The sequence below is a fragment of the Neopsephotus bourkii genome, unplaced genomic scaffold (assembly GCF_033783945.1).
Source record: "Neopsephotus bourkii isolate Nb327-2 ecotype Australia unplaced genomic scaffold, CSIRO-AGI_Nbou_v1 NB_838, whole genome shotgun sequence".
Taxonomy (NCBI): Eukaryota; Metazoa; Chordata; class Aves; order Psittaciformes; family Psittacidae; genus Neopsephotus; species Neopsephotus bourkii.
The window spans coordinates 3,422,024-3,449,849 of NW_026901334.1; the positions used below are offsets into that span (position 1 = coordinate 3,422,024).

At 61.2% G+C, this 27,826-nt stretch overlaps 4 protein-coding genes and 1 non-coding gene across 5 annotated transcripts; 2 read left to right on the forward strand and 3 right to left on the reverse strand.

Annotated features, from left to right (window-relative positions):
- Positions 1 to 4,701: 4,701 nt before the first annotated feature.
- On the reverse strand, positions 4,702 to 7,424 carry PLPPR3 (phospholipid phosphatase related 3). The gene is made up of 7 exons (XM_061356106.1): positions 7,337 to 7,424; positions 7,042 to 7,227; positions 6,818 to 6,947; positions 6,536 to 6,731; positions 6,399 to 6,456; positions 6,059 to 6,232; positions 4,702 to 5,980 (listed from the first exon to the last, which is right to left on the reverse strand). Exons 1-7 carry the CDS (start codon positions 7,409 to 7,411, stop codon positions 4,742 to 4,744), a joined length of 2,058 nt encoding a protein of 685 aa, XP_061212090.1. The 5' UTR covers positions 7,412 to 7,424; the 3' UTR covers positions 4,702 to 4,741.
- Positions 7,425 to 10,304: 2,880 nt separating this feature from the next.
- Positions 10,305 to 12,086, forward strand: CFD (complement factor D). The gene is made up of 5 exons (XM_061356134.1): positions 10,305 to 10,422; positions 10,574 to 10,727; positions 10,882 to 11,026; positions 11,344 to 11,601; positions 11,855 to 12,086. The coding sequence occupies exons 1-5, from the start codon at positions 10,362 to 10,364 to the stop codon at positions 12,020 to 12,022; spliced, it is 786 nt and encodes a 261-aa protein (XP_061212118.1). The 5' UTR covers positions 10,305 to 10,361; the 3' UTR covers positions 12,023 to 12,086.
- A 537-nt stretch (positions 12,087 to 12,623) lies between these two features.
- MED16 (mediator complex subunit 16) lies at positions 12,624 to 20,273 on the reverse strand. Its single transcript, XM_061356107.1, has 14 exons — positions 20,118 to 20,273; positions 19,440 to 19,547; positions 19,082 to 19,251; positions 18,111 to 18,542; positions 17,800 to 17,905; positions 17,292 to 17,447; positions 16,737 to 16,948; positions 16,270 to 16,476; positions 15,191 to 15,401; positions 14,899 to 15,032; positions 14,618 to 14,810; positions 14,148 to 14,364; positions 13,682 to 13,765; positions 12,624 to 13,031 (listed from the first exon to the last, which is right to left on the reverse strand). The coding sequence occupies exons 1-14, from the start codon at positions 20,251 to 20,253 to the stop codon at positions 12,905 to 12,907; spliced, it is 2,493 nt and encodes an 830-aa protein (XP_061212091.1). The 5' UTR covers positions 20,254 to 20,273; the 3' UTR covers positions 12,624 to 12,904.
- A 375-nt stretch (positions 20,274 to 20,648) lies between these two features.
- On the forward strand, positions 20,649 to 20,755 carry LOC133213712 (U6 spliceosomal RNA). The gene has a single exon (XR_009725860.1). It is a non-coding gene; the product is annotated as a U6 spliceosomal RNA (small nuclear RNA).
- Positions 20,756 to 21,628: 873 nt separating this feature from the next.
- R3HDM4 (R3H domain containing 4) lies at positions 21,629 to 27,031 on the reverse strand. The gene is made up of 8 exons (XM_061356108.1): positions 26,779 to 27,031; positions 24,204 to 24,358; positions 23,971 to 24,089; positions 23,616 to 23,739; positions 23,211 to 23,296; positions 22,481 to 22,566; positions 22,287 to 22,342; positions 21,629 to 21,797 (listed from the first exon to the last, which is right to left on the reverse strand). The coding sequence occupies exons 1-8, from the start codon at positions 26,820 to 26,822 to the stop codon at positions 21,694 to 21,696; spliced, it is 774 nt and encodes a 257-aa protein (XP_061212092.1). The 5' UTR covers positions 26,823 to 27,031; the 3' UTR covers positions 21,629 to 21,693.
- Between the last annotated feature and the right edge of the window lie 795 nt (positions 27,032 to 27,826).

Consider the following 27,826-nt stretch of genomic DNA (forward strand, 5'->3'; position numbering starts at 1 on the left):
ATCTATATCTAAATACTCGGCTAGGATTTGGAGAATTATGGGATATCCCACGTTTAGGAAGGTGCTCCCCTGAGCCACCTTCGTGCCCCTGAGTTGAGATTAAGATGACCAATGTAGCTCTGCCATCATTCTTATAGCATGTCTTCAGCATTTGAGCTTTTCTTTTTTGGGGGGGGGGGGTGGGAGGGGTGTTGATTCTTGTATTATACTTTTGGATGCTGTTGCTGTCATCTGTGCCTATAGCAATATTTCCAGTTGACCAAATATTCTAATCTCTTTATTATGCAAAAGAAATAGTTTTAAGTACCTTTTTTTATAGAATGGTAAGATGGTATAAACGTACTCTAAATTTACTCCTTTGTGCTATTACCCTCTATACTGTACTTTTCCTTTCTCTTTTGGTTTTGTTCTTTTTTTTTGTTGTTGGTAATTGAAATCTGTAGGGCAGGAATTTATAGTTGCAGGCTGAGGTCATGACTGAGGATGAGGAACGTACCGAGATCAGTGAAACACCAGAAGCAAAAAGCAGACTTGGGGAAGCAAAGCGGTCGAGGTTGACAGGCACAAAGAGCTTGTGCATTAAAGACGCAGGTGAAGGTTTTACCTTTTTAACCTCCAAGCCCAGATCTAAGTTATAGGAAGGGAATTTATTAAAAGTAGATTGCAGCAGATTGGTTTCTTTTTCTCCCCCCCCAAAGAAAACCCATGTATTGTTTGTTTTTCCTGGCTTATGCCTCTTTTCCCGGGCCATTCTGCCTTCTCTTTAGTGTGATCCGATGTTGCCTTACATTTTCCCTCTAACCTGCAACCTGTTCGGATGCAAAATAACACAAATCTTGTACTTTTTTTCAGGGTTTGTTTTTGGTTTTTTTTCCTTTTTTTTCCTGCAAATTGTGGACCAAAGTTTGTTTTTTAATTGTCTTAGTGTGTTGCAAGTCAGGATTTCCTGGCTTAGTGTGGGAGCTCTTGACTTGCCTGGCACTGAGTGTTTGGAAAAGTCTTAACTTCCCGTAGCTCCTCCCTGAGCTCTCAAGGATGTGAATTGTACTGGAGAAGCGCGTGAGGTCTGAGTGTGAGGGTTCAGCTTGGGCTGCTGACAGGGAGCATTGCCCCACTTGAGCCGGTGCCACCGGGTTTGGTTACCCCGAAAGCTGGGCAAAAGCCTCTTGTTGAAGCTCCTCACCTCCTTGCCAGCACCTCAACGTTCAGGAGGGCAAACCCAGGCGTCTGGTGGTGGGTGACAAACCCATTCCCCTGCAGCCCTGGGGCCAGGCTTGGATCTGAAATGTGTTTGAGAAGCCTCTCTCCCAGGACATTGGGAAGAGGCTGCTTGGAATGAGGATGCCCCAGGGGGATGCTTTGACCGCTGCTTCGGTCACCCCATGGGCTGGAACCAAGTGCAGACAAACGGAGGTGACCCACGACCAGGCGCCCGTGGGTCTTTTCCTTTGGATCCCTGTGTTTGCATGTAAAGAATGTGAGTAACAAAAGGGTGTACATATTTATACTTTTTTTATACCTGTTGTAAGACATGAGGGGGCAGCAAAACCCGGTTTTTTTTATGGTGAAACAGATGTATTGTATATTTTGATAACAGCGATTCCAGGTTCAGTATTGTGGAAGGCGGGGTGGGGAGGGGAAGCGTTAGCACACCATCAGAATTCCATTGCCTCTTTCAACGAATGTTTGTAATGCAAAAAGAAATGAAATTAAAACTATTTTATAACAACCTTTGTACCTTTCTGTAGCTCCATTATTTACTGTTCAGATTGTAGAAAGCAGTTGTTGGCCAGTCTGTACTTGTGCTTTCAATAAATTTCTTCTGTATTCTTTGCTTCTGATTTCCCTCTCTCTTTATTGTGCCTGTTTTGCTTCTGATTTTTCCCTCCTCACGTAATTCCAGCTTGGTTTATGTTACTGGGATCCTCCCCATGTGCATCCATGGGGAGCGAGCGGTGGCCATGCCCGGAAGGGCACTGGGATGCATGTCCCATCCTGACCAGCCGTGGAGCGGAGCTGGGACCTGGCACTCTGCCCTTTTTTACTTCACATTCCTAAACTTTCCCTATGTTCTAGCTACTACCCATGGAATAACCCCACTTCCCAGTCAAATACTCTCTAGTGCTTTAGATGTGTTGGAGCTTTCTGGCTGGAGAGCCTGCGGCCAGCAGGAGCGACATTCCCTGCTGTCTCCTGCAGGATTATTTCGGTTCTTGGACCTTTTTGCCACGGAGCAGACTTGGGCTCTTTCCTGTTTAAAGCTCCTTCCCAACAGTCAGCCCTTAGGATGTGGTTGGATGTCATGGAGCAGGCTTTACTTTGAGGGGAGGTGGTGGGAGCAGGAGGATGCCCAGGGGCAGGGGGAAAGGTGGATGGATGGATGGATCCATCAGGGGGAAAGAGCTGATGCTTCCATGGCTCTGTCCTTTATTCTCCATCAGTGTGGAGCATGGAGCAGCTCCTCTGGGAGCCCCTCCGAGCAGGACCTGGCCCTTCCTATGGGAGTGAGCTGCTCCTGCACCCCGGAACCATGCGGTTGGTGATGGTTGTTACAACCTCAAGTGGTTGAACCCTAAAGCAGCACCAGCATCCACTGCTCCTGCTGCCGGCTTGGGGCTCCAGCAGCTCCCTGAGGATGCTTTTGCTTCCCATGCCCATCCCTGTCCCTCTCGCACAGTAAGGAATGGCTCATTAGCTCCCTGATGCAGGAATTGCGGCCTCCCAGCGCTGCAAATATTGATCGCGATGGGGCTGCGTTGCCATGGAAACACGGCAGCTGCCGGCGAGGATGGAACCACAGGAACACCCGGAGTGGCCCTGATGGGGTCAGTGTGGCCCCGGGATGGGATGGGATGGGATGGGATGGTCTCTGCCACTGTTCCTATGGGATGGGGTAGGGGATGGGGGCTGTGAGACTCCCCCTTACCCCAACCCAGGGCCAGCGCTGACCTTGGGTGTGTGACCAGGACACTGTGACAGCGGATGGGGCTCCTCAATGGGAGACCCGGATGGTTCCCAGCCTTGGGAGGATGGGGATGGAGGAGGATGCGGATGGAGAAGGATGGGGATGGAGGAGGATGCGGATGGAGGAGGATGGGGATGCTCCTGTTCCCCCAATGGGGCCCCAAGCATCGCTGTTGGGGGTGCTGCTGCCCGGTGGGGGGACACACACACGACTCAGTGCTGCGGGAGCCGTGCGGGGCTGGCAGTTGCCATGGAAACCGCTGGGTCAGAGGCAGCGGGAAGCGGCGATGGAGCCATCGCTCCCCGCAATGAGCCGCGAGAGCGGCGCCGGGGGCTGTTGGGACCCCCCCTTCCCTCCCACCCGGCCTCGGCCACCGGCTCCGCTTCATCCCCCCCAGGGGTCACCCGCGGCCCTTGTGCTGCTGCCGAATGGTGCTGACCCCCCCCTTCACACCGCATCCCCCCAACCCATTCCCTGGGCAGGCGCTGCCCCCAGCGCAGCCCCTGATCCTCCCGTTAATCCCGGGGTGGCTTTTCCAGCACCGAGCCTGGTTTATGCTGCATAATCCATATGTTTGCAAGGCGGAGGCTTTGGGATATCCACCGTTAATCCAATTGGCGCTGCCCGTTTGGTACCATGGGCCCAGCGCCGGGTGTTGTGGGGGGGGACACCACGGGCGCTCCATGCGGTGCCGGATGCTGCGGTGCCGGATCCCGCGTTGTCACGGCAACGCGATGGGAAACCGCAGCGGTTTGACCCGGAGGGGGGGGGGGGCTCGATTGATGGGGTACCCCCTCCCCTCCCCAGCTCCCTGCGGTGCAATGGGGACCCGCAGCCCCTTCCTCGCCTCGTCGCGCTCATGGTCAATGGGTTGAGGAGCCTGTGGGGGGGTTTAACCCGGCGCGGGGATGGGGGGAGAAGGATCCATTTGGAGCATGGGGGACCCCAGGCGGCCGCATCTCCTTGGGAACTGGGGGCTCACGGGGTGTGTTAGGAGCATCCTTTCCCCCCACCACCCAAGCAGCTCCCCCATGGTGAAGGAGCCCAAGGGGGGGAACATCCACGTGTTTATTTGCTTTCCAAACCACGGCCGTTCCAGCCATCACCCAGCAAATGCGTTCACAGCCTCCAATCCCCCCCTGCATCCCAGCCCAGGGCTGCTGCTGCTGCTCCTGGGGTCAGAGCTCAGCCCCGGCTCCCCCTGCACCCACCCTCTCCATCAGCCCATGCACTATTTACAGTCTCCGTGTGCCCAGAGCCCCTGCCCTGGGCACCCCCAGTCCCCTTCGTCCCTCCCCATCACTGCCCAGTGGCGCAGGATGTGGGGCTGCAGGACCCCCAGCATCCACAAACCAGTCCCCGCTGCCCCACAGCAGCCCCAAACCCCTCCATCCAGCCCCCCCAAAAGCCCTTCAGCACCATTTGCTCCCTCCCACCCCCCAGGAATACTCTTCCAGAGCTCGAATAAGTGATGACCCCCTCCAAAACATCAGCACCATGTTAGAGAGAAGAAATAAGTCCAAAGTGCTTGGAGATGCCCAACCATGGAGGGGGGGGCAGAGCCCTCTGAGCCTCCCCAGCGCCCTGGTGGGAGCAGGGTCCCATATGGGGACTCCCGCACATCCCGGCTGGCTCAGGGACCGGTGTGACCGTGCTCGGCTGCATCCTTGCGCTGCTCCATCACCCCAATGCCACAGAGACCCCATCCTCATCCCCCCCACACCAAGAAGGGGGGACCCCTGGGGAAGGCACCGGGGAGGAGGAGGAGGAGGGGGCTCAGTCCTTAAACCTGCGCCCGGCTTGCATTTTCTTATAGTAGTGGTCCCCCTCGCTGTCCCCCTGCGCCTCCCTCTCCATCGGCTTCCTCCGCAGCGTGGACTCGCGGCTGGTGGTACCCGGCAGCCCCTCGGTGTCCCCCCCCCGGTCGGCCCCGGCGATGGCGGCCAGGCTGCCGTAGCGCGGCTCGTCCTGCTCCATGTCGCTGATGGAGGAGCCCGGTGAGACCCCAGCGCTCTTGGCCGGGTGGAAGCCGCGGAACTCCTTCCCCATCTCACCCAGCTCGTAGGCATCCGGCCCCTCTGCCCCCTTCGGCCCTGATTTCCACTCCCAGGGCCCGTTACCGGCGGAGAGGTGGACGACGGGGTGATGGGGAGCATGGGCGTCGATGGTGATGATGCTGGAGCTGTCCCGCTCCGATGGCGAGCGGTACTGCGAGGAGTCGGAGCTGGTGGAGGACGACGACGTCGTCTCCGAGTGCTTGGCGGTGACGGACACCATGCCCTGCTGCTTGGACATGGCGATGACCTGCATGAGGCGCGGCGGGTTGGCCACCCTCTGCGCACCCCCTTTCTCAGCCACCATCACCCACTTGGCCCTCGCGGCTGCGGTGCCCCCGGTGGGGACCCCGGCGCCTTCCTCGGGGATGTGCACCAGCTGCGAGGCGCTCGCACGGGGCTGGATGAGGACGCGGGGTCCCACGGCCGCCCTCTCAGCCGCGCGTGCCTGCACCGTGGGGTACAGCGATGGGGGCACATCCTCAGCGGCATCCCCAGCACCCCGGCCCTGCGCCGCCTCCTCCGCCAGCGTCATGCTCCGGCCCTCCATTGACTTCTGCTTCCACTCGGTGATGAGCTGCTTGGAGCGGGAGGCATCCACGGGGACGTGGATGGTCATGTGGCGGCGCGCGGGGTCGTCCATGGACGGGGTGTTGACGCGGGGCAGGGTGTTGCTGAAGGTCACCATGTTCTCCTTGCCCATGGGGCTGCGGGGGGCCAGCAGGTCCACGTCCACGCTCGCCCGCTTCAGGCTACCCAGGGAGTTCTTCTCCCTCGGCACCGGCCGCGCCGCCTCCTCCAGCCGCGCCTGCGGGTTCAGTTCGTCGGTGCTCACCGATTTGTTCTGCTGGTACACGGAGTCGTGGCCCCGCTGCGTCAGCGCCCGCAGAGCATCCTTGGCCGGCGCCGGCACCGGGACCCTCTCGGTCGGGGCGCGGAAGTTGCCGACAGCGTGGAACGCCTGCGGGAACGGGAGCGCGGCGTCAGCACCACACCGGTGCCGCGGCCGCACCGAGCATCCTACCCGCACCGCACCCACCAGGTAGGCAGCGATGCCGGAGCCGATGAGGAAGCCCACGTAGACGTCAGCCGGGTGGCTGCGGTATTGGGTGATCTGGGTCAGGCCGCAGATGCCGGCGGCGATGGCGAAGGCAAAGACCAGGATGGGCTTGAGGAGTTTGGTGCTGTCCGAGATGATGGAATTGAAATACATCTGGTGGCGGCAGCGATGGGGCGGGAAGAGGCCGTTATCCGCGGCTCATGGCACCGGTACCCACCGCAGCATCCCCCCTCCGCAGCCACGCACATGGGTGCGCATGGACCCAACCCAACGCACACACCCCATGGGCCAACACAGAGCTCAATAGCCAGGAACTCACCGACACGTAGACGGCAGCGAACGCTGAGAGCGTTGCGTGCTGGGATGGGAAGGTTTTCCTGTGGGAAAGCTGCACTGGTTGGGATGGGGCAGGAGCGTTGGCACCGCGGCACGGATGGACCCCCCCCCGGCACATACCTAGCGGAGAGGATGGCGTGTTTGTCCGTGCCCGAGCAGATGTCCTGCGTGATGTAGGGGTTGGCATCGCAAGGGGTACCCAGCAGCGTGTAGTTGGGCTTGCAGACGGTCAGGAAGAAGGGAGCGTGGTAGCCGGTGGCCAATTGGATGACGTCCGTCACCAGCGCCGTGGCACAGAGCCCGAACACGTGGACGCCTGGGGACGCGGTGGCACATCACGGTGGGTCACCCCCTTCCCCGCTCTGTCCCACACAGGGTGGCCAAGGCTCCTGCACAACGTACCCACAAACCTTACGGTGCGGCGCAGGAAGGAGTTGAAGTTGCAGCCGCCGGCGTTAATGCTGCCCTCGGCACCAGCGCGGCCCTTCAGCCGCGACTGCAGGCAGTACACGATGCCCTCCCCAACCATGATCTGCGGAGGGATGGGCAGCTCAGGGAGCGCTGCCCCATGGGGACCAGGCTCCATCCTCATCCCCCCCCCCCATCCAACCAACCCCGGCACGCACCGATGCGGCCGGCGCGGCGAAGGCCAGGCTGAGCAGCATGAGCAGCGGGATGAGCTCCTCGTTGGTCTCCACATAGGGCATGGAGAGAGCGCGGTCGTAGCACTGGAAGCCCACCTTGGCCGGCTTGAAGAGGTCGGTGAGCTCCAGGAAATAGAGCGTCACGATGGAGGAGGCTACGATGGGCAGCTGGGGTCGGGACGGGGGGGGCAGAGTGTTGGTAACACCACTATGGCACTAATGCCCTGCCACAGGACCATGGGCTGGGATAGGAGCCCCCCAACCCATCCTCACCCACCTCCACGAAGTAGAAGCAGGGCAGGAGCGTCATGCTGTCCTTGGGAGCCCTGGCCTTCTCCTTGGTGGGGATCATGGTCCTGGGGACCGCTCCGCTGTGGGGCTGCAGCCTCACCCCCAGTTCTCAGCCCTATCGGGGGGTTCTGGCTCATCCGGATGCTGCTCACCCGGTACCAAGGGGCTGCACGGGGCAGGGGTATCCCCGCTTCAAACCCCCCCCACATCCACCCTGGGGTCCCCCCGCAGCATCCCCGGGGTTCCGGCTGAGCCGGGGCTGTGACAACAGGTGGAGTGGAGGCTCTGCTGTCGCGACAGGAAACCGCGACCGTGACAGGCAGCGAGGCTGCTGCGAAGGGCGTGGAGAGGGAGGGGGGGCGAGATGCCCATAGAGCAGAGCAGGGGATGGGGGTCCCCGCGCACCCCGCGACCCCCGAAACTGCCCCTGACTGTGAAAGGGGTGGGGAGGGGATAACGGGGATGGAGCAACCTGGGGTAAGAGCGGGGCGGAGCAATATTGGGGGCAATAAGGGGGGGTATTAACGGGAGGTCATTAACGGGGGGGTGTTAACAGGGAGGGTATTGGGGGGGGTAACGGGGGGGTGTTACCGGCATGCCCGGGGGAGGGGGGGTCTCTCTCGGCCGTGCCGCAGCCGCGGGCGGGGGTCGGGCCGGGGGATGAAGGGGGGGGTCGGGAAGCGGCCTCTTTGTCCCCGGCGCCCCCCCCCCTCCCAGCGCCCCCCCACTCACCTGAGCTGCGGCCGGGGGGGGGGTCCGGGCGCTGCGGGGGGCGGCGGCCGCGGGGCTGCGGAGCCGGGATGCTCCTGCCTCGGCGGAGCGCGGGGAGCGGCGGCTTCCTCCGCCCCCTCCTCCTCCTCCTCCTCCTCCTCTTCCCCCCCCCACCGCCCCCCGCCCCGCCCCGCCCCTCCCGGCCCCTCCCGGGGGTCGCGGGTGGGAGCTTGGGGGGGGTCGGGGATGAGACAAAGGAAGGGGAGGGCGGGGCTGGAGGCAGCGAACGGGACCGCCCCCCACCCACCCCCCCTCTCCGCAGCCGGCACCGGGGGGGGGTCCCAGGGGGGATTCGGGGTCCCCCCCCCTCTCTGAGCGCACTCACCCCTGGGATGAGGTGACCCGAAGGGGGGGGGTACCCCCGAAATCACCCTTCCCCCTTCCCTTTCGAGCTGCTCCAGCCCCCAGCGCACAGCAGGGCTCTGCCGGCCTGGTCCTCGGGGGGCGAACCCTGCCCCTGGACCCGGTGATGCCCCCGGGGCAGAGGGGCCGGTGCCGAGGCCAAGCCCCGGTTCCCCCATCCCAAACGTGCGGTGGATCCCGGTCCAACCGATCCCCGGTTGCAACACCCCCCCCCTCCTCAGCTCACGGCCCCATCTGGACCCTGCGCAGCCCCTCACCGCGGCAGCAGGCGCCGCACGATGCCCTTGTTCCATTTTTGGCCCTAAGTGGGCAGAAATCTCCCGTATTTAAGGTCTAAATCCCGAATCCCTCGAAGCCGCGATTAAGCCGCTCTCCCTGCGGGAAAATCCGCGCTTTGAGCCGGACTCTTCCCACCGCGATGCTCGCACCGCACGGACCGCCCCGTCCCGCCATGTGCTGCCCGGCACCGGCAGAGCGGGAGGCCGAAGCCGCCGGTGCGCGGAGCCGTGGCCGGTGCCGGGTGATGGAGCGGGGGCTGCGGGCGGACAAAGGGTGAGCGGTGAAGGCTCCGGGTGCGTGAGGAGGAGGAGGAGGAAGAGGAGGATGACGGGGGTGGGGGGGGTCTCCATCCCTTTGCCCGCTTTCGGAGCACGGCAGAGCCCATGGGCAGGGATGGGGCTGGACGGGCGGTGGGGAACATCCCGGTGAGGGCCGAAGGCAGCGCAACCCCGGCCCCAACCCGCGGCGGAGGGGACCTGAGGCGCGGTGATGGGCTCCGGGAACGAGACCGGGCGGTGGCGACGGGCGGGGAACGGAGCTCGGGGACGCGGAGGGACCGGGCAGGAGCCGAGGCGGTGGCTCCGCTTAGCGGCACCAGGGAGAAAGGCAAGAGGGGATGGGGGCTGCCACCGCCATCACCGCCTCCGCTGCCAGCGCCACCAGTGTGACCAATGCCACCAGTGCCACCAGTGTGACCAATGCCACCAGTGCCACCAGTGTGACCAATGCCACCAATGCCACAAGTGCCACCAGTGCCACCAGTGTGACCAATGCCACCAGTGCCACCAATGCCACCAGTGCCACCAATGCCACCAATGCCACCAGCGCCACCAGTGCCACCAGTGCCACCAATACCACCAGTGCCACCAATACCACCAGTGCCACCAATGCCACCAGTGCCACTAGTGTGACCAGTGTGACCAATGCCACCAATGCCACCAGTGCCACCAGTGTGACCAATGCCACCAGTGCCACCAATGCCACCAGTGCCACCAATGCCACCAGTGCCACCAGTGCCACCAGTGTCACCAGTGCCACCAATGCCACCAATGCCACCAGTGCCACCACCACCCCCCAGCCCCGCAGGAGCTCCTCTCGGGGCAGGGTCTCTCCTCTGAGGACCCCCACCAGGTCCTGCTGGTCCCGACCCCGCTGTCCTCATCCTCCAAGGGCAAACGCACCCATGGCGGGGGAGGGGGGGGATGCTCACCCCTGGGCACCCACCCGGGTGCAGGTCCCTGCTCTGGGGGTGCTTGTGCCGGAACCTCCCCTTGCCAAGAGCCGGGGTTGGGCTCCGGCAGCGGCGCCGCGTTCCCCGGGAGCGGGTGCCAGGGCTGGAGCGGGGCCGGGCGGTTTCCTCCCCCCCTCCCTTTGCTCTCTTTGTGCCGGGAACTCCTGACCCTTTTCATAAGGGGAACATTGAACAACGCTGCGGAAACCCCCCCCCGGCTCCCCCCGCGCTGCCCTTCCTGCCCCCTCCCCCCCCGCAACCCAAACCTCACCATAAAACCCAGCCCCACGCCCGGCAAAGCCGAGCTGCGGCCACCCCACAGCACCCAGCACCCCACAGAACCCCCCCCCTGCGCCCCACGGCAGCCATGGGGCTGAGTCCTGCACCCATCCTGGTCCTCACTCTGCTGCTGGGGGGCACGGTGAATGGTGAGTGCACCCCCCCCCCCCATCCCACTCAGCCCCCCCCAATTCCAGCCTCCATCCGCAGCCTGGACCACATGGGAGGGGGGGTCCGGGGTGACTCTGCCCCATTCCCGTTGGTGATGCCGACCTAACCCGGCCTCTTCTGGTGCCACAGGGCAGCCCCGGGGACGGATCCTGGGGGGCTACGAGGCCAAGCCCCACCTGAGGCCGTACATGGCCTCGCTGCAGCTGGATGGGCAGCACATCTGCGGGGGCTTCCTCATCGCCAAGCAGTGGGTGCTGAGCGCTGCCCACTGCACCGAGGAGACGTGAGTGCCGGGGGGGTGCTATGGGGCGGGGGGGGGATGCTGGATTTGGGGGTCCATTGGAGCAGCAGGGGTGGGCAGGGGCTGCAGCACATCCCACACCCCCCCCATTCCCTTGGCTGGGAATCCCCATTCCCATGCATTGGCTCTCTTCCAGGGATGGCAAAACCTTCCAGGTCCTCCTGGGCGCCCACTCGCTCACGGAGCCGGAGCCCCACAAGCGCCTGTACCGGGTTCGTGCCCAGATCCCCCATCCCGGCAGCAACATCCACAACAACAAGGACGATCTCCTCCTGCTGCAGGTGGGATCCGTTCCACACACCCCCTGCCCCTCGGAACCACAGTGGGGCAGTGCCCGGGGTGGGAGGAAACCCCTCAAGGCCAGGCTGGGGCTGCTGGGTTCCGTGTCCATCCTTCCCCATCCCTGCATCCCCACCAAAGAGCTTTGGGCTGCATCCAAACGTTCTCCCTGCAGTGCTCATGGAGGCAGCTCCACTCCCTGGCTGCATCCCGGGGTGGAAGGTGAAGCCTTGACCATGGCCCAGGATGGTGCCATCCCATTGCCAGGGCTGGGGTCCCCCCCCATTGACCCCGGTCCCCTGTGTTTGCCTTGCGGCAGCTGGAGGAGGAAGCGGAGCTCAACGCACACGTGCAGGTGCTACCGGTGCAACGGGAGGACCGGGACGTGGCACCGGACACCGTGTGCGAGGTGGCGGGATGGGGCACCATCAACCACAGCGGCCGCCGGCCCGATAAGCTCTACCAGCTGGAGCGGCCGGTGCTGAGCCGCGATGTCTGCAACCACCGCACCCGGCACGACCACACCATCACCGAGAAGATGATGTGCACCGACTCCCGCAGGAGGGACACCTGCAAGGTAGCGCCCGCCCCGACCCATGGGCTGGGGGTACCGGTGGTACCCAGGGCTGCATCCCCAGGGTGATGGGGAGCTCCTTACCCTGTGCTGGTCACTGCAAAGCGGCTCTTGGGATGCTGGAGGCAGGGATGAGGCCATGGGTGCAACCCAAGGGTGCTCACTGATGCAGTGCCTCGGGGGAGCCCTAGGGGGGGGGTGATGGGCAGGGGCTGTTGGAGACCCTCCATGGTGCTGATGAGCCCTGGTCCTGCAGGGTGACTCTGGTGGCCCCTTGGTCTGCAATGGGGTGGCCGAGGGGGTGGTCACAGCCGGGTCCCGCGTCTGTGGCAACTACAAGAAGCCGGCGATTTACACCCGCATCGCGCCCTACGCTGCCTGGATCGACGGCATCATCGCGGCTGCGGATGGGGCTGCTCCCTGAGCCTGCACCGGCACCCGGCTCCACGGCACCCAATGGCACCCAACAGCACCCACAGCACCCAACAGCACCCGGTTGCACAAGGGGGGCAGTGCTCCCCTCACCCAGACTGGCTCAAGCCCCAGGCTTTGCTGCATGTGCCCTGCTGCAATAAAGTGATTCCTGCAGAGATGCTGGGGGGGGTCCTGTGTCTGTAATAACCTGGCAGAGACACATGAATTCCCTTTCCAATTGCCCACCCCACAGCAGCTCCCTGTGGGGCTCTGCGCTGTGACCCCAAAGTCACTTGAAAACCCACCCAGAAGGCACCCAAACGTTCAGTACAAAAGGAAGGGACCTTTTATTTACAAAGGAGCTGCTGGTTCAGCCAAAGCCAACCAGGGCTTTGCTCCAGGCAATGGAATGGCTCCCTTACAGCACAGGCAGCGGAGCCTCCCATAGGGGCAAGTGTTAGCTGGGATGGAGGGATGGAGGAGTGCAGGGAAATGGGGAGGAACCAGGCCCCTGCTCTTCCCAAGCAGCACAGGAGGAACAGGAGGGCCCAGTGTTTGCTCCCCTTTCCTTGGGGACTCTGGTCCCCTCCAACCTAACCCATTGTGCTTGCCCCGGGACCTGCTATGCCCAGACACCACCCTGCCCCAGGAAACCTTTGGAATTCATTCCCTTCTAGATATTCCTGGGAAAGAAGAGGGAAAACGAGCTCCCTCCCCTCCTCTGTGCATCAATGCGAGAGCAGAAGCAGCAGCAGCGCGGTGCTGCCTGGTACTGGCTCATGGCAGCATCGGGATGATGCTCTCCGAGCATCCCTTGCCCCAAACACGGCTGAGGAAGGAGGCCCAGAGCAGCTCCTCTCCTTGGTGCTGTGTCCCCCCTGGGCCCCACAGGTCAGGAGTAGCTGAGGGGCATCCTCCTCCAGAGCCCCCCGCACAAGCAGTTCTTGATCCAGCGCTGCTCCCACTGCTTCACCGCCGTCACTTTGTTGGGTGACTTCAGCATCGTGACACAGCCACACCTGGAGAGAAACAGGGAGCTGGGACCGGGGCATAGGGAATGCACCCGGTGCTGCTGGGAAGTCAATGGATCACAATGGGAACGGGAGAGGAAACCGGTTTCTGTCATGTGCAGGTGAGGTTTGCGAGCTCTGGAAACCAGCTGAAACCAAGCGAGCAATTACCTTAACTGAGGAGAGGTTATCTGGGAACAGGACCCGGCCCCCGGCTGCTATTTATACCTGAAGCAGCAGGCAGTCATCTTGTCAGGATGATCTGCTGCAGAGCCTTGCCATTAAACCCAGTAATTAAAGCTAATTCAATCACATGATTTGATGGATGTCTGCTCCCCGCACCATTACTTTTGACATCCAGGCTCTCTCGGGAGGGGGATGAAGAGGAGAGCACAAAGGGACTTGGAAGGCAAGCAGGGATGCTGATTGTTTCCTTGCACCAGCTCCTCCTCAGGAACAGAGCAGCTTGATTTAAAGCCCCCAGCAAAGCGAGATGAGGATCACCCATCACTCATCAGGACTCTATGGGTCAAATACTGCCCAGTTGGGATCAACATGAGGTGCTACTGGGATAGCAGTGAGGATGGTGAAGAGAGACAGCTCCAGAGCAGCGGGAGGTGGTGCCAGGGCTGCTGCAGGGGTTACACCACATCACTCACCGGGTGCAGGACTTGCACTCCTCTGTCGGGTACGCTCCCAAGTGCAGCCGCCGCAGGTGGTCGATTTTAGGCTGTCCAGGGGCCCTGGGAAGGAAGAAGAATGGGATTGTTTCCACAACATCCCTTCCCCAAAGCTGCAACAGGACAGGGAGCTGCGTTTCAGCAGCCACCAGGCTTTGTCCACCTCGTCCATTGAGTGCCATGGGGTTGAAGGCCATGCTGACATGGGTTTAATCACAAACCAGCACTTTCCCTCTCTGTTTTGATCTCTTTTCAATACTTTAAATGGCCAGCCCACTGCAAGTTAAGAAATGAACTCAAGCAGAGAGGCCACACGAGCAAGAGGCCAAGCCAAGAAACAGAGGTGTCCTGCACCCACCGACCTCTCAGAACCACCGAGATCCATCCCAAAGCCTCCCCACACCCTCTTGTCACCACCCCAGCCATTGGCCTCAGGTGTCCGTACCTGACAAAGGCATCAAACTGGGAAGAGACGGTGTGCCCAACGAGGCCGGGGGCTTTCCCAAACTGCAGGCGGACGAGCTGCTTGTTCTGCAGCTTGCTGATGATGCCGTCGTTGATGGGCAGCCAGTCGATGTTGGGGATGAGCAGCTGGCTGGGCAGCAGGCAGCATTCGTCTATGAGGGTATCATCGGGCTCCGTGATGTGATTTTCCTCACGACCTGCATGGGAAATAAAGCAAAGAGAGAAGAGAACCAGCGTGATCTTGACATTTCTCATTTAGACATCAAGAGAACCGCGTGCGGTTTCCTCCTCCATCCGCCAACACAGCGCAGAAAACAATGAGCCTGGCAGCTGTACTTGCCCTTTCTAAACACGCAGTAACTCTCGAGTTACTCCCTGCAATTACTCCTTTCACACAGAATCCACACGAGGGAAGGGTTCTTTTGTTCAGGAAAGCTGGTGAACACTTACAGCATAGCCAGAGCTTCGTTAGGAGCCTGAAGAGGAGGGACATGCTGTCCTGGGTGTCGGAGGTGGCTGTGTACACAGGGAGGCAGCTTGGCTTCAGCAGTCCCCAGATGCGGATCACCACCATCAGCTCCCTGAACATGCCCAGGGATGCTCCATCCCGTAGGAAGCTGTGCCCTGGCCGCACAGGGGAGCCCTGTGAAGGGGAAACCAGACAGGATGGGGTTTAATGCTGCCCCAAGCACTGCATGCAGCCCCTTCTGCTGCCCTCGGGGTGTTCTCACCTGGTTAGGAAGGCTGGCCAGCAGGTAGAGCACAAAATCTCCCACCCACTGGATGAGCTGCTGCAGGGACTGCAGTGTGTTCATCTCCAGGACAAACTCCTCCGTCTTCAGGTTAATCATCACCTTGTCAATGTCTGAAACAGAAGCAAGACATCTCCTGGCTCAGGGGAACAAACTGCACTCCCTGTCCCTGCAGAGCCAAGAGAGGTCCCCCTGTCCCTCAAACACAGGGAACCCATCCTGAACCTGGAAGAGGAATGATCCAACACAAACCACCCAGAGCAATCCCTACCAATATCCGTGATCTTGGAGCAGATTTCGGTGAGCCGGTCCCCAGGGCTCTTGTCCGGGGTGTTGAGGACGTGAGGGCGCAGCAGCGACTTCAAGGTGCAGCTGATGGCGATGAGGAAGAGCTTGGCGTGGTAGTCACAGACCCGGGCGATGGTGCTGGAGGAGAGCTTGCAGAGAGAGGCCTTCATGGCCACAATGCGCGTGGAGAGGACCTGATTGACACCGAGACAGCAGGGGATTACAGGAGGGAAGGCAGAACTCCAATGAGCTCTTTAGAGCTTTATTCCCCGCTGTTTCTGTCACGAGGAATAGGGAGCTCTGTTCTGTGCAGGTACAAACAGCGCTTCTGTTCCCAGATCTCTGCCAGAAATAGACTTCATCATCCCCCTGAAGGTTCCACCAGGTAGAAACCCATTGATGTTAGTGAGAAGGATGTGGAAAGGACTGGGAGCTGTTGGAACAAGTCCAGAGGAGGCCACGAGGATGCTCAGGGGCTGGAGCAGCTCCTGTATGGAGGCAGGCTGAGAACATTGGGGCTGCTCAGCCTGGAGAAGAGAAGCTGCGTGGAGACCTCAGAGCAGCTTCCAGTGCCTGAAAGGGGCCTATAGGGATGCTGGGGAGGGACTCTCCATTAGGGACTGCAGTGATGGGACAAGGGGTAATGGGTTCTAACTGAAACAGGGGAAGTTTAGATTGGATATAAGGAAGAAACTCTTTCCTGTTAGGGTGGTGAGGCACTGGAATGGGTTGCCCAAGGGAAGTTATGAATGCTCCATCCCCGGCAGAGTTCAAAGCCAGGTGGGACAGAGCCTTGGGTGCCATGGTTTAGTGTGAGGTGTCCCTGCCCATGGCAGGGGGGGTTGGAGCTGGATGTTCTTAAGGTCCTTTCCAACCCAAACCATTCTGTGATTCTATGATTAAAAGGAACAGGCTCGAACAGGAGCTCTTCCCACCTCGAGTGCTGCTCAAGCATTGAGGGACAGCACAGCCAGGCAGTTGGAGCGTGAGTCTTGTGAACCCTCTCAGCCCCAGAGCCCCCTCCTTGTGCCCACCCTCTGCAGTGAGCAGGGAGCTCCTGACCTGCTGCAGGGCTGCGTTCTGGCGCATGTACTCTTCATGCAGCTTCTCCACCAGGTTCTGGACCATGTTGGGCTGGACGTGGAGCAGGATGTCCCACCAGTCGTAGCCAGTCACCATGCAATACTCCAGCAGGAACAGCAAGTGACGGAGGGACATGTTCATGTCCAGCACGTGGCCCATGGAAGGCGAGATGCGAAGCATGCTCAGCTGAAGGGAGGAGGCAAAGGAAAACCTGCATCAGGAACTGGCTTGGAAATACTCCACGAAGCTACACCGCAACACAAGGGCAACTGCAGCTTATTCCTGGCCCAAGGACAGAATTCCTTCAGCAGTGGGGACATCCCATCTCGTTTAACATGGATCACACAGCTGTAAATCACACTCCTAGCATTCTTCTGAGTGATCCATCGCCACTTAGGGGCAGCCTGGATGAGAACATCTCATTTCCCCCTAACACAGCACAATACCTTCCCATGACTATCAATGCCAGCCAAGGCCAGGGACGTCCAGGAGAGCTGCATGGCTTTGAAGTGAACCAGGGGTCCAGCAGTTCGCTGCCTCTTGATGGCCTGCTCGTCCACAGGGCGCTGGGAGGAGGACCCATAGAAGACAGCCATCATCTGCAGGGACAGGCGGTGCACAATGTGCACGCTGCCATCGTGGAAAGCCAAAGCCAAGCCTGGGGAGAGAAGACAACCAAGGCTGGGCAAGCGACTCCTCCGGGATAACCTAGAGAAGGGGTCTCACAGCCCTGAAAGCCCATGTGGCAACACAACAGCACCCAAAAGGCTGTAGGCTCACAGCCCACTTTGTATCTTGAGGGCACATTGGTGTTCCACAGAGAAACACCTCTTCCCATGGAAACCAAACAGGATGGTGAGGAAGATACCATATCTTTTCCAGTTTTCCCATCAGCATTCAGCATGGTTTGTTCCACATTCTTACTCAGCAACAGTGCAGCAAATTAAGAAGGTAAAATTTCAGGCAAAGGCTACTTATTTAGTACTTATTAACCCCCTTACCCAATCCAGGGAAGAATTTGGTGTCGTTGGCCACCTTCAGGTCAGTGTTGGTGAGGGAGATGGGCAGCTTCGGCAGAGCCACAGCCGAGACGCGGTCCAAGTCATTGGTGGCAGAGAGGATTCGCCACTTGAGGATCATGGGCTGCTTGTCTCCAACTTTGAGAAGCAAGAAAGCAAGTGAGAAAACCTCTCCCTGAGGAGATCAGAACATCCCCTCCTACTGCTGCCCACGCTCCTCGACTCGGAGGGGTTCCACATTACATTGACTGTTTGTTCTTTACACCAGGGTGGTGGGAGGACAGAACACATAAAATGCCTTGGATTGAGTTAAAGTAACAAATCCCTTCCTGGAAACCAGCACGTTGGTTCCTAAGAGGCAAACAGATGGACTGAGACCACCTGTAAAACAGCCTTCTGGATGGTCCCCTGGGTGTGATAATGGAGCTCAGAACCTGCCTTCCATTCCCACTGAGACCTGTTCTTAAGAGTACCTGGTGCAGAAACTCACCCACAGGAGAGATCTGCTGGAAGATGTTGTTGACTGGCAAGCCCTCCTTCCGCAGAGACCAGCACTCCACGATGCTGCTGTTCTGGTTGGAAGCACACAGCAGCACCTGGCAAACAGAAACCCACCTTGCAACCACATGCTGAGACTGCACAACGGGGCAAGACGCCCTCCTGTTCCATCTTCACCCCTCCCTCTATGCTCTAGTTCCAGGCTCCTTTTCCCAAGTAGTTTATAACCCCTATGGAGAGAGGCTGCTTTAAGGCTGAGATCTCTTTGTCCAACTCCTGCTTGCTCTAAGTGCAGATGCTCACCTGCTCCGACATGTCCCGAGCGAGGAACTTGAGGTGAGTGATGGCCGGGTACTTGTCCTTGCGGGCAGGGTCCGTGGTGCAGCGCATGAAGAGGGAAGGCAGGATCTCGGTGTCTATTTTGCACTTCTCATTCACCACACTGACACAGACCTTATAGAACTGCACCGGGGAGGTGCTGCTGCCATCCGACGTGGCCACCACGATGTTCCCCCCGCCGGTGAAGGCCACATCGGCCAAGGCCACGCGGCAGCGGAGCCGGCACAGGCTCTCTGTGGATGTCAGCACCTGGCCGTTGGGTTTGAGGAGGGACACGGTCACCAGCCCGCTGATGGTCACTGCAATCCAGCCCTCCATGGGCTTGCCACCAAAGAGAGTCAGTGATGGGGAGAACTTGACCCTGGAGAACTTCTCACCGAAGTTGGATGCTCCAGACTGGGAATAAAAGGCAAAGAACACAATGATGTTTGCACCCAACGTTGGACACGGCCACCAGCTCTGCAATGGGGCTAAAGAGAGGGAAAAGCTCCTCTCTGTGGGGCACACAAAGAGTTGAGGTGTAAGAACCCATCACTGACTTGGCAGCGCTGCTCCTTTTGAGCCTGGCAGAATTAGACCCGGTTCTCCACATGCTGCTTATCTCCACACACACACACAGAGCTCCCATTCCCAAATGCCCACATCAAGCCTCAGGACCTCAAAAGGGTTTCTTGTTCTAGGCAAAGAAATGCTTTGATCTCCATTTGACATCGAGGAAACCGAAGCACCAGACTGAGGAAGGTGCCAAGAGAAACGAGGCATCCAACCCCCACTGAATCCCACATGAACTTGGGACCTGACTGCTCTTTGTGACTGGAGAAACTCCCCTCTGCGACTTGCCCAAGGCCATGGAGGAAGCCTGGAGCAGCAGGAACAGAGGTTTCCAAGACCCGAGCCAGCCTTCCTGCCTGCATCCCCTGTGGAATGGGACAAACCTTTTCCACGTGCAGAGCCAGCTTCACGCCGTTGTGCAGCCAGGACAGGGCCACCACCGGGTCCCCTTCCACCATGCTGCCCACCGTGTTCTCCCAGCTGTTGGCCAAGTGATCCGTCATGCTCCAGCACTTGATGTGGCCATCTGCATCTGCAGAGAGCAGCCTGGAGCCTGCAGTGAGGAGAAGCAGGGGGTAAGGGCAAGAAATCAACCCAGAATCAAGAAATCAAAGCACCCCAGTGCGGTTTGGATGGAGACAACCAGTTTGTGGCTGTGAAGTGATGGAGAATCTCGTTCTCCATGAGGAATTGTGTCCTGTGAATGGTGGGACGCAGGGATAAGAAGGGATCCAAGCTCACCTGACTGATCCCACTCCAGACAAGTGATGACTTCAGCGTGGCCAGAGTTAACGGAGTAGACGTCCCATGGGTGCTCGGTGTCGATGATGTGGACCATGTGGGTGAGATCTACACGGGAGCAGGAGGAAACCACGCGTGAGCTGCCCCGGTGAGGCTGCAGAGCCACGGCTGACACAGGGGAAGCCGCTGAATGACTTGTAGCAGGGTAACAACTGCTATGGTGATGGGTCTGCCCTGAGCCCCATGGTGCTGGGAGAGCTGAGGAAGAGAAGGCTCCTGAAGAGGAGACCTTAGAGCAGCTCCAGTGCCTAAAGGGGCTGCAGGAAACCTGGAGAGGGGCTTGGGACAAGGGCCTGTAGGGACAGGCCAAGGGGAATGGCTTGAACCTGCCCGAGGGGAGACTGAGCTGAGCTCTTAGGCAGAAGCTCTTCCCTGTGAGGGTGCTGAGGCGCTGGCACAGGGTGCCCAGAGAAGCTGTGGCTGCCCCATCCCTGGCAGTGCTCAAGGCCAGGTTGGACACAGGGGCTTGGAGCAAGCTGCTCCAGCGGAAGGGGTCCCCATTGCAGCGGTTGGGACTGGATGAGCTCTAAGCTCCCTTCATCCCATCCCATTCCCATCCCATGACTCCATAAACCCAAGGAATGGGGGGGGGGAAGACCCGCACCATCCCCCCCGCACCTTTCTCTTCCTCATTCTTGAGGTCCGTAGTGAAGGCGATGAGGTTGCGGCAGGACCAGGCGCACACCAGCGGCACGGACGGGCAATGGTTGCTCTTCGGCCTCTTCTCCCATTCGCACACGTACGCCAGGTCCATGGCACCGGTACCGGTACCGGCACCGGGGATGGCCACACGATGGAGGACCCCGCCCCGCCGGGCTGCCCGTCCGCGCGCCTGCGCCACGCAGCACCACGCTCAGGCACCGCGGCGGGCAGCCCGAGCTGGAGGCCCTCAACCCCGCGGTGGGGAGGGGAACGGTGCCGATGTCATTTGCAAACTGCTAACCCAGAACTCACCGCGGCAGAGAGCCAACAAAAAACGTGCGGATTTAGTTGATTTTGGTGAAAAAGAAGAGTTTGAACACCCCCCGAGGCGTTTTAAAACGGGGAAATGTAGAAGAAGGGCCGTAATACAGTGAGCACAAAATCACCCTTTCCTGTTAATATTTTCATTGTAGGGCTTTAAATACCGTGTTAGTGAGACCACGAATCGTGCTCGCTTCGGCAGCACATATACTAAAATTGGAACGATACAGAGAAGATTAGCATGGCCCCTGCGCAAGGATGACACGCAAATTCGTGAAGCGTTCCATATTTTTGCTCCCTTTATGCGGGTACCCCCGGCCCCGCACAGCCCCCGAGGCGCTGCTTTTGGACATGGATCACACGAGAGGATCCAAGGGGTCCCCTCTGCACGGCCACAGACACCCCCCCCTTCGATGGGTGCTGCTGTGAGGGGCTGAGATTTCGCTCTCTGCAGTGAGGAGGGGTCGGTTTCTGCTCACAAGGAATAAGAGGAAACGGCCTCGAAGCTGCACCAGGGCAGGTTTAGATGGAGCTGAGGAACAATTCCTGCCCCAGAGGGTGCTCAGGCATTGGAACAGGGCTGCAGTCACCGTCCCTGCCATGGGTTAGTGGTGGCCTTGGCACTGCTGGGATCGGTTGGATTGGACGAGCTTCAAGCTCCCCATGAGCACCCTTTACACCCCCCCAGGGACACCCCTACCCCTCATCCCCCCCCAAGCAGCACACACACACAAATACACTGCACACAATAAAAAACACGGCTATATTACACTTAAAACCAGCGGCGCAGGGCAGGGAACACAGCACTGCCCAAACACCCATGGGGCGAGAAGCACCCTGCCCTGGAGGCTGGGCTGGGTGGTGATGGAGCACCCCACATCACCCCACCGCAGGCACAGGGCTGCGGGTGCTGCATAAACCACGCCGGGAACGCGACAGCCCCGAGGCTCTTCCGCTGGCTCAGCAGGCACCAAGGAGCTGGTTCACCACGGAGGAATCTGGCCCGAAATCACCCCACGAGGTGGGTCTGGCCCAGCCCAGGCATCGCTCGAAGCACTGGGGCCATCAATAGACACACAAAACACATCCCGCGTGCTGGATCCATGCGGGATCCGCTCCTGGAGCAGGGAAAGGGATGAGCCCCTTCAGGAGGGCATCGACGGGGAGAGAAGGGATGAAGGGAGCCTTCGGTGCGCCAAAGCGAGGGGCTGGGGGTCCCTGGGGGCAGGTATCAGCTCATCTGCCCCAGGTAGTCTGAGAGCAGGAGCTCGGGGGGCAGGAAGACGCGGTGTTTGTTGCTCACTTTCATCTGACGCTTCCCTTCGATGTCCGAACCTGGGATGGGGGGGGGAGAAAGGAGCCGTTTATCCCACCCCTTTCCCCGCACCAGGGATCCCATCTGCAGCATCCCCAGCCCCTTCCATGCATCCCTGCCTGCACCGTGGGCTCCAATTCCCATCATTAGCACTCTCACGCTGTTTTCCATGAGCAGCTACTAATTAAATGCTTCAGGGATGGATCCCGGTGCCTCTCCCCCCCTCTCCTTGCTTTGGCAACAAGAACTCTGAGGGATGCCCATGGCTGCTCCCTGTGGGAAGAGGAGAGGGAGCCCCACGAGCAACCCCATCTTTGGGCTGCTGGGCTTCATTGGTGGGAGCACTGGGTTATCTGTGAGCTGCAGCTCAAGGTGGGGCTGGGAGGAGGGAGGGAGGAAGAGGCTGAGCTGCAGAGGGGAGATAGCGAGGAAGGGAAGGGAAAAACAAAAACAAAGCCCCAAACCCAAGCCCCCAAAACCCCAATTGAGCAAAGGCGAGAGGCTCCTACTGGCAGAGACGAGGTCCATGTACTGGCAGAGCGCGTGGAGCAGGAGCCGCTCGAAGCTGGGGGAGATGGGGGACAGGGTTAGAACCAGCACTGCCCAGAGCAGCATCACCCAGGGCTTGGATCCCATGGATCTGAGATGGGGAGCACAAAGTGCCCTGGGGTGAGCCCCTGCATAACCGGAGCTGGGCAAGTACCTGTTGTCCATCAGCGCCGTGTAGACGGAGTGAGGGGTGACGGAGAAGAAGGCCAGCAGCTCCTCCTCCAGTCCCTCCAGTGTGCCCTGGGAGCAGAGGTGGCAGTGAGGGGAAGGCAGCAGTGATGGAGCCTCTGATTCCCGAGGGATCGCTGCCTGCAGCTCCAGGGAGGAGCAGGGAAAGGAGACATCTCCCCTCTCCATCCCCTACGGCAGGGAAGGATCCAGCTCCTGCCAACCCCATAGGGCTGGCACCTTCCCCATGCCAGCACAGCCCCATGCCCACGGCTCCTTGGATCAGCTCAATGCAGGTCCTGGAGCACCACGACCCCAGAGAGCATCAGCAGCAGCCCCGAGTCTCATTGGAGAGCAAAGGGAGCAGAAGCCATGGGGCAGGAGGAGCCGGGGCTGCTCCCAGTGCAAAGCAAACAGAGCAGAGCAGCAGCACCGGGGCTCCAGGCAGGCAGAGCAGGCTCCCAGTGCTTCCCTCCCCATCCATGCTTCACTGTGGACCCCTTTGAGAACACATCTGGGCATTCCCAACCAGCCCGTGTGGAGGTTTCCCTATGGGATGAACACTGCATCGCCCATGGAAACAACCCCAGCAAAGCAGCCTTTAACACCAGAACCCTCCAAACCGAGGGTGGAAACGCGCTGTGCTGGGAGCGGAACATCCAGGCACAGGACCCGGCTCCATTCCCACCCCAGTATTCCCAGAGCTCCCAGCTCACCATGGGGATGCGGCCCCGCTTCAGGGTGGCGCGCAGGCGGCGGCTGATGCGCTGGAAGCACTCCTGGGGCGAGTAGGATGCGTGCTCTGGGGGCGGAGGAGGGAACACAGAAGGGGCTCGGACACAGCTCACAGTGGAACCCGCATGGAATCACCACTGAGCCCTTGGGGGTCTGCACAAGGTCACCCCCAGAGCAGTGAGGGAGGTTGCAGGCATCACCCCAATGCTCCCAACTGCCCCCGGGCCCATGTGGGAACAGGCAGGGATAACCCCCCCGTTATGATGAGCTTGAGGTCCCCCATCCACCACCGCACCAGGATGCAGCCCTCGGGATAGAGCCCATCCCCAAAAGCAAGCAAGGAGGAAAGGGAGAGGCTCTCCCCACCCAGCGTCCCCTCCCAGCACCTTTCCACTTGTCTTCACTCTTGACAGGCAGCTTCCTCCTCTGCTTCTTCCTCGCCTCCTCCTCCAGGTAGAGCAGGACCCGCTCCTGCTCTTCTCCCGACCGGTTCATGAAGTCGCTCCAGATCTGACAACACAGAGCACTGGGCTGCAGAGGTGTTGGGGGAGCCCCTTCCTCACCCCACATCCCCACACCTCCATCCCCATCTCCTCAGTGTGGAAAAGCCGCTTTGGGAGAGGATGCAGGTGGCTCTGCAGGTGATGACCCAGTCCCATGGGCACCCAGCAGCGCTCCAGGCACAGCCCTCAGGATGGACACCACAGACAAGGTCACCCCCATGGCCATGCCTGCACCCACCTCCACGTAGGTCTCGTTGTTACAGGCCTCGGTGAAGATGCTCGGGGCAGCGGAATGGACGGGTTCCCCCTCCTCGCTCCCGCATCCATCTCGCTCCAGAAGCGTCATCAGGTAACGGGCTGTGGGGAAGAGCAATGCCCCCGAGAGAGGAGGCAGAGCCTTCAGCAAGGCCCCTGGCAAAGGGTTTTTGGGGGGGCACAACCCAGCCCAGGGAGCCGGCACCGGGTCCTTACTGTTCTCCAGCCTCTGCAGGCTCTTGCGCCCCTTGGCCCTGGGGGTGAGGTCTGAGTTGCGGATGGCCTTGTTGATGTAATACTGCTTCCTCTTGGAAGGGGAGAACCTCTTGCATGGGGAGTCCTCCAACGGGGGCAGGCAGTCCTCGATCCTCCTGCGGGGACACACATGGGAGAAGGGACTGAGCCCACCCGATACCCACTGGGGCAGCCGCAGCGTTGAGAGCACGGGGAGATCCCACAGCATCAGCAGCGGGCACCGCATCCTCCTCCTAACCCTGCACCCCTCTGCTCCCTGCTGACGGCAGCGCTGTGCAGCTCAACCATGGCTTGCTCCAAGGACTCGCTCTGGTTAATGCAGCCACGCATCCCACCGGCACACAGGGCAAAATGAGAGGGGTCAATCCCCAGCCGGAGCCACCGGAGCCTGGGTGATGGCAGTGGCTCCTATCTCCGGTTATCGAGGCAGTGCCCGCCCTGACCATGTCATCACCGGCTGGGCTGGCGCTTCCCTCCACACCAGTGCTGCTCCCCATGGGCTGGTGGTGCTGGTTCTCCTGGGTACCCCCAAAGGCAGCTCATGAGTCACCCTATGGTCACTTGGTTTAGGGATGGTTTAGGGATGACCATCAAACTGGAGATGATTTCATGGCATGAGCAAGAAGCTGAGCGGGTGCTCAATGCAATGCAACAGCTCCGGTCTCAGAGTTCACCAAGGCAGGAAGTGTCACTGCCTCCTGGCTCTTTCTTTACCCATGGGCTCTGCACTGCAGCTTCCCTTTGGGTTTGTGTGGGTTTCCTTTAGCGCAGCAGAAGCGGGGCGAGAAATCCCACACCCCCAAACTAAACCACCCCAACACAGGAGCAGCACCCATGTCCTCCCCTGCCCCTGCCATGGAGCAATACAGCTGGTGCCCACCCTGTTACAGAACCCCAGGCTGGTTTGGGTTGGAAGGGACCTTAAAGCCAATCCAGCTCCAACTGGAGGGACCCCTTTTACTGGAGCAGCTTGCTCCAAGCCCCTGTGTCCAACCTGGCCTTGAGCACTGCCAGGGATGGGGCAGCCACAGCTTCTCTGGGCACCCTGTGCCAGCGCCTCAGCACCCTCACAGGGAAGAGCTTCTGCCTAAGAGCTCAGCTCAGTCTCCCCTCGGGCAGGTTCAAGCCATTCCCCTTGGCCTGTCCCTACAGGCCCTTGTCCCAAGCCCCTCTCCAGGTTTCCTGCACCCCTTTAGGCACTGGAGCTGCTCTAAGGTCTCCCCTTCAGGAGCCTTCTCTCCTCCAGGCTGCCCCAGCCCAGCTCTCTCAGCCTGGCTCCTTCCCAGCACCATGGGACAGACCCATCCTGCAATCAGGTGCTGGCACAGCACGGGCTGCTCCAGCCGATTACATCCTCCAGCCTGGGCCAGCCGCCAGCCACTTGCCCATGCCAAAACGTTGATTTTCCCCCCTTTCGTTGCCCTGAACTGAGGTCCCTGTGGAGGGGGGGAGAACCAACAACTTCCCCCCTTCCAGCTGGAAACAGCGGCACAGAGGTGGCTTTGGACTACATAAAAGGGCTACTGCAGGCGGGTGGGGAGCAATAACCCCAGACCCGGTCGAGGTTTGTTATAGAGGCAAACACCAGCACGGGTTTGAGCACACAGAGCTCAGCCCTGGGGCAGCAGGAAAAGCCCTTCAAGGAGCAGGGTCCAAGGCACGGAGTGGGAAGCACTGACCCTGCTTCCATAGGCACCGGAGCCCTCACCCAGGGCAGCGGGAGGAGGAAGAGAAGGGCTCAACCTCCAGGCTCTGTTGGCAGGAACAAAGGGGTGAGCGATGGGTGAGTGCCCACCGGGGTGGGAGCATCCCCGGCCCCACATAGGGACCCTTCAGTCCCTCTTTGAGCCTCAGCCCCGACTCCTCGAAGCCTCCGGGGCACCAATCCAGGGCACCCTGCGCTGCCACGTCCCGTTTGGCACCGCCACAGCCGTAGCTGGCACCGGGCTCGGACGAGCTCCACGTCCATGGTGCCATCACCACGGGGATCCCGTCCCGTACCAGCCCCCGGAGCCGGCTCCGCACGGAGCTGAGCGGCTTTTCCGCCATCCGCTCTTTGCCAAGCAAAGAAAGAAGCCGCCTCCGCTCCGGACCCGGGGGTTTTATCCAGATCCCGTTGGTTATCGTGCAGGGAACGGACACGGCACCGGCGCTCACAAAGCCAGGCGGGAATGCTGCTCGGCGCTGGCAAAACCCCGGTCCCGGCCGCCCCCCGGCGCATCCCATCGCCGGTTCCGGTGTCCCCAGGGAGCGCCCGTGACCTTCACGGGGTAAACACTCATTACCCCATTACCCCAATGACGGCCTCCGGCCACTGACACCCTCCGGGCCGACGGCGCAGAACCTCTCCCGGTTCGGTGCAGCCGCCGCCGATCCCCCCCGCCCCCCAGCCGCAGACGGACCGGAGGCGGGAGGAGAAACCGGAACGGAGCCGCGATCGCACCGACAGCCCAGAGGATGGGGACCGGACCGGACCGGACCGGGCCGGGCCCCCGGTAGCCCCTCGCCCCGGCAGCCCCCGCCGCCCCGCACTCACGGGTAGGGCTCCTCGGGGCCCGCACCGCCGCGCAGCACCACCATGGCCCGGTACCGGCACCGGGGAGCTCCGGCAGGAAGTGGCGTCAGAAAGGCGGGACTCCTCGTGGTCCCACCCCCGAGGTGCCGCGGGGGGGGGCAGAACCGGGTCCCGGTGGTTGGGGGGACCCCCCAGAACCGGGGCTCGGTGGTGACGGAACCCCCGGGACGCGGCCCCTTTAAATCCACTCCGTTGCCGCGGGGCTCTTAAAGGGGCCGCGCCCTTCACGGCGGTGGCGGTGCCCCTCCCGGCCGCTAGGCGGCGCTGCGGCCGCGCTCCCCGCGCGGTATTTGCATGCGGCCGCAGCAGCGGACCAATAGAGAAGCGGGGCGGGGCGCGGAGGGTGCGGTGGGCCAATGGCAGAGCGGGGCGGGGCGGTGCCGGGCCCCGCCCCCTGCCCGCGGGGAGAGCAGCCGCCGAGCGGGCAGCGATCGCGCCCCGGCCCCGCCGCAGCCCGAGCCCCGGGCGGCCGCCGCTGCTATGCGGCTTCGCGGCGCTCGGCCTCCACCGGGTAAGCGGGGAACCCCCCCCACACCGGCCCCGCGGTCGGCACCGGGACCTCCCCCTCGGCCGGTACCGGCGATCGGGGGCTCCCCGCCGCGCTCGGGGGCTGGGCGACACCGGGGGCTGGCCGCGTCCCTTGGGTGGGCTGGGACCCCCGCAACCGGTTGCTGGGCGGGACCGGGGCGCCCCTTCCCGTTTCTATGTCCGGTTACCGGGCGCTTCCCCCGCGCGGGGCCGGGGGACTCCGGCTCCCTCCCCCGCGGCCGCTCCCGGCGCGGCCTCTCCGTCCCCTGCGGGCGTTACTGTCCCGGCCGGTTAGAGCCCCCCGCGCCCCGCCCCGCCCCGCCCCGCCTGGGGACACGGGACGGAGCCGCCGCCACCGCCCTGTGCCCGCGGGGTCCCGAGGCACCGGCCCGAGGAGGGGGCCAGGGCCGGGTGCTGGGGCCGGGGCCGGGTGGGAGCCGCTGGTTCATCCCGGCCAGGGTGGGGGCCGCTTCCCTCCCGC

Coding starts and splice junctions, on each gene's coding strand:
- MED16 (XM_061356107.1), bottom strand. CDS start 20,253: ATGGACCTGGCGTACGTGTGCGAATGGGAGAAGAGGCCGAAGAGCAAC. Junction 19,548..20,117: donor CAAGAATGAGGAAGAGAAAG/GTGCGGGGGGGA, acceptor GCTCCCGTGTAG/ATCTCACCCACATGGTCCAC. Junction 17,906..18,110: donor CTCGGGACATGTCGGAGCAG/GTGAGCATCTGC, acceptor TCTGTTTGCCAG/GTGCTGCTGTGTGCTTCCAA.
- R3HDM4 (XM_061356108.1), bottom strand. CDS start 26,822: ATGGTGGTGCTGCGCGGCGGTGCGGGCCCCGAGGAGCCCTACCC. Junction 24,359..26,778: donor GGCCCCGAGGAGCCCTACCC/GTGAGTGCGGGG, acceptor GTGTCCCCGCAG/GAGGATCGAGGACTGCCTGC. Junction 24,090..24,203: donor CCTGCAGAGGCTGGAGAACA/GTAAGGACCCGG, acceptor TCTTCCCCACAG/CCCGTTACCTGATGACGCTT.
- PLPPR3 (XM_061356106.1), bottom strand. CDS start 7,411: ATGATCCCCACCAAGGAGAAGGCCAGGGCTCCCAAGGACAGCATGACG. Junction 6,948..7,041: donor TCGCCGCGCCGGCCGCATCG/GTGCGTGCCGGG, acceptor ATCCCTCCGCAG/ATCATGGTTGGGGAGGGCAT. Junction 5,981..6,058: donor CCGGCATCGCTGCCTACCTG/GTGGGTGCGGTG, acceptor CCGTTCCCGCAG/GCGTTCCACGCTGTCGGCAA.
- CFD (XM_061356134.1), top strand. CDS start 10,362: ATGGGGCTGAGTCCTGCACCCATCCTGGTCCTCACTCTGCTGCTGGGG. Junction 10,423..10,573: donor GCTGGGGGGCACGGTGAATG/GTGAGTGCACCC, acceptor CTGGTGCCACAG/GGCAGCCCCGGGGACGGATC. Junction 10,728..10,881: donor GCCCACTGCACCGAGGAGAC/GTGAGTGCCGGG, acceptor GCTCTCTTCCAG/GGATGGCAAAACCTTCCAGG.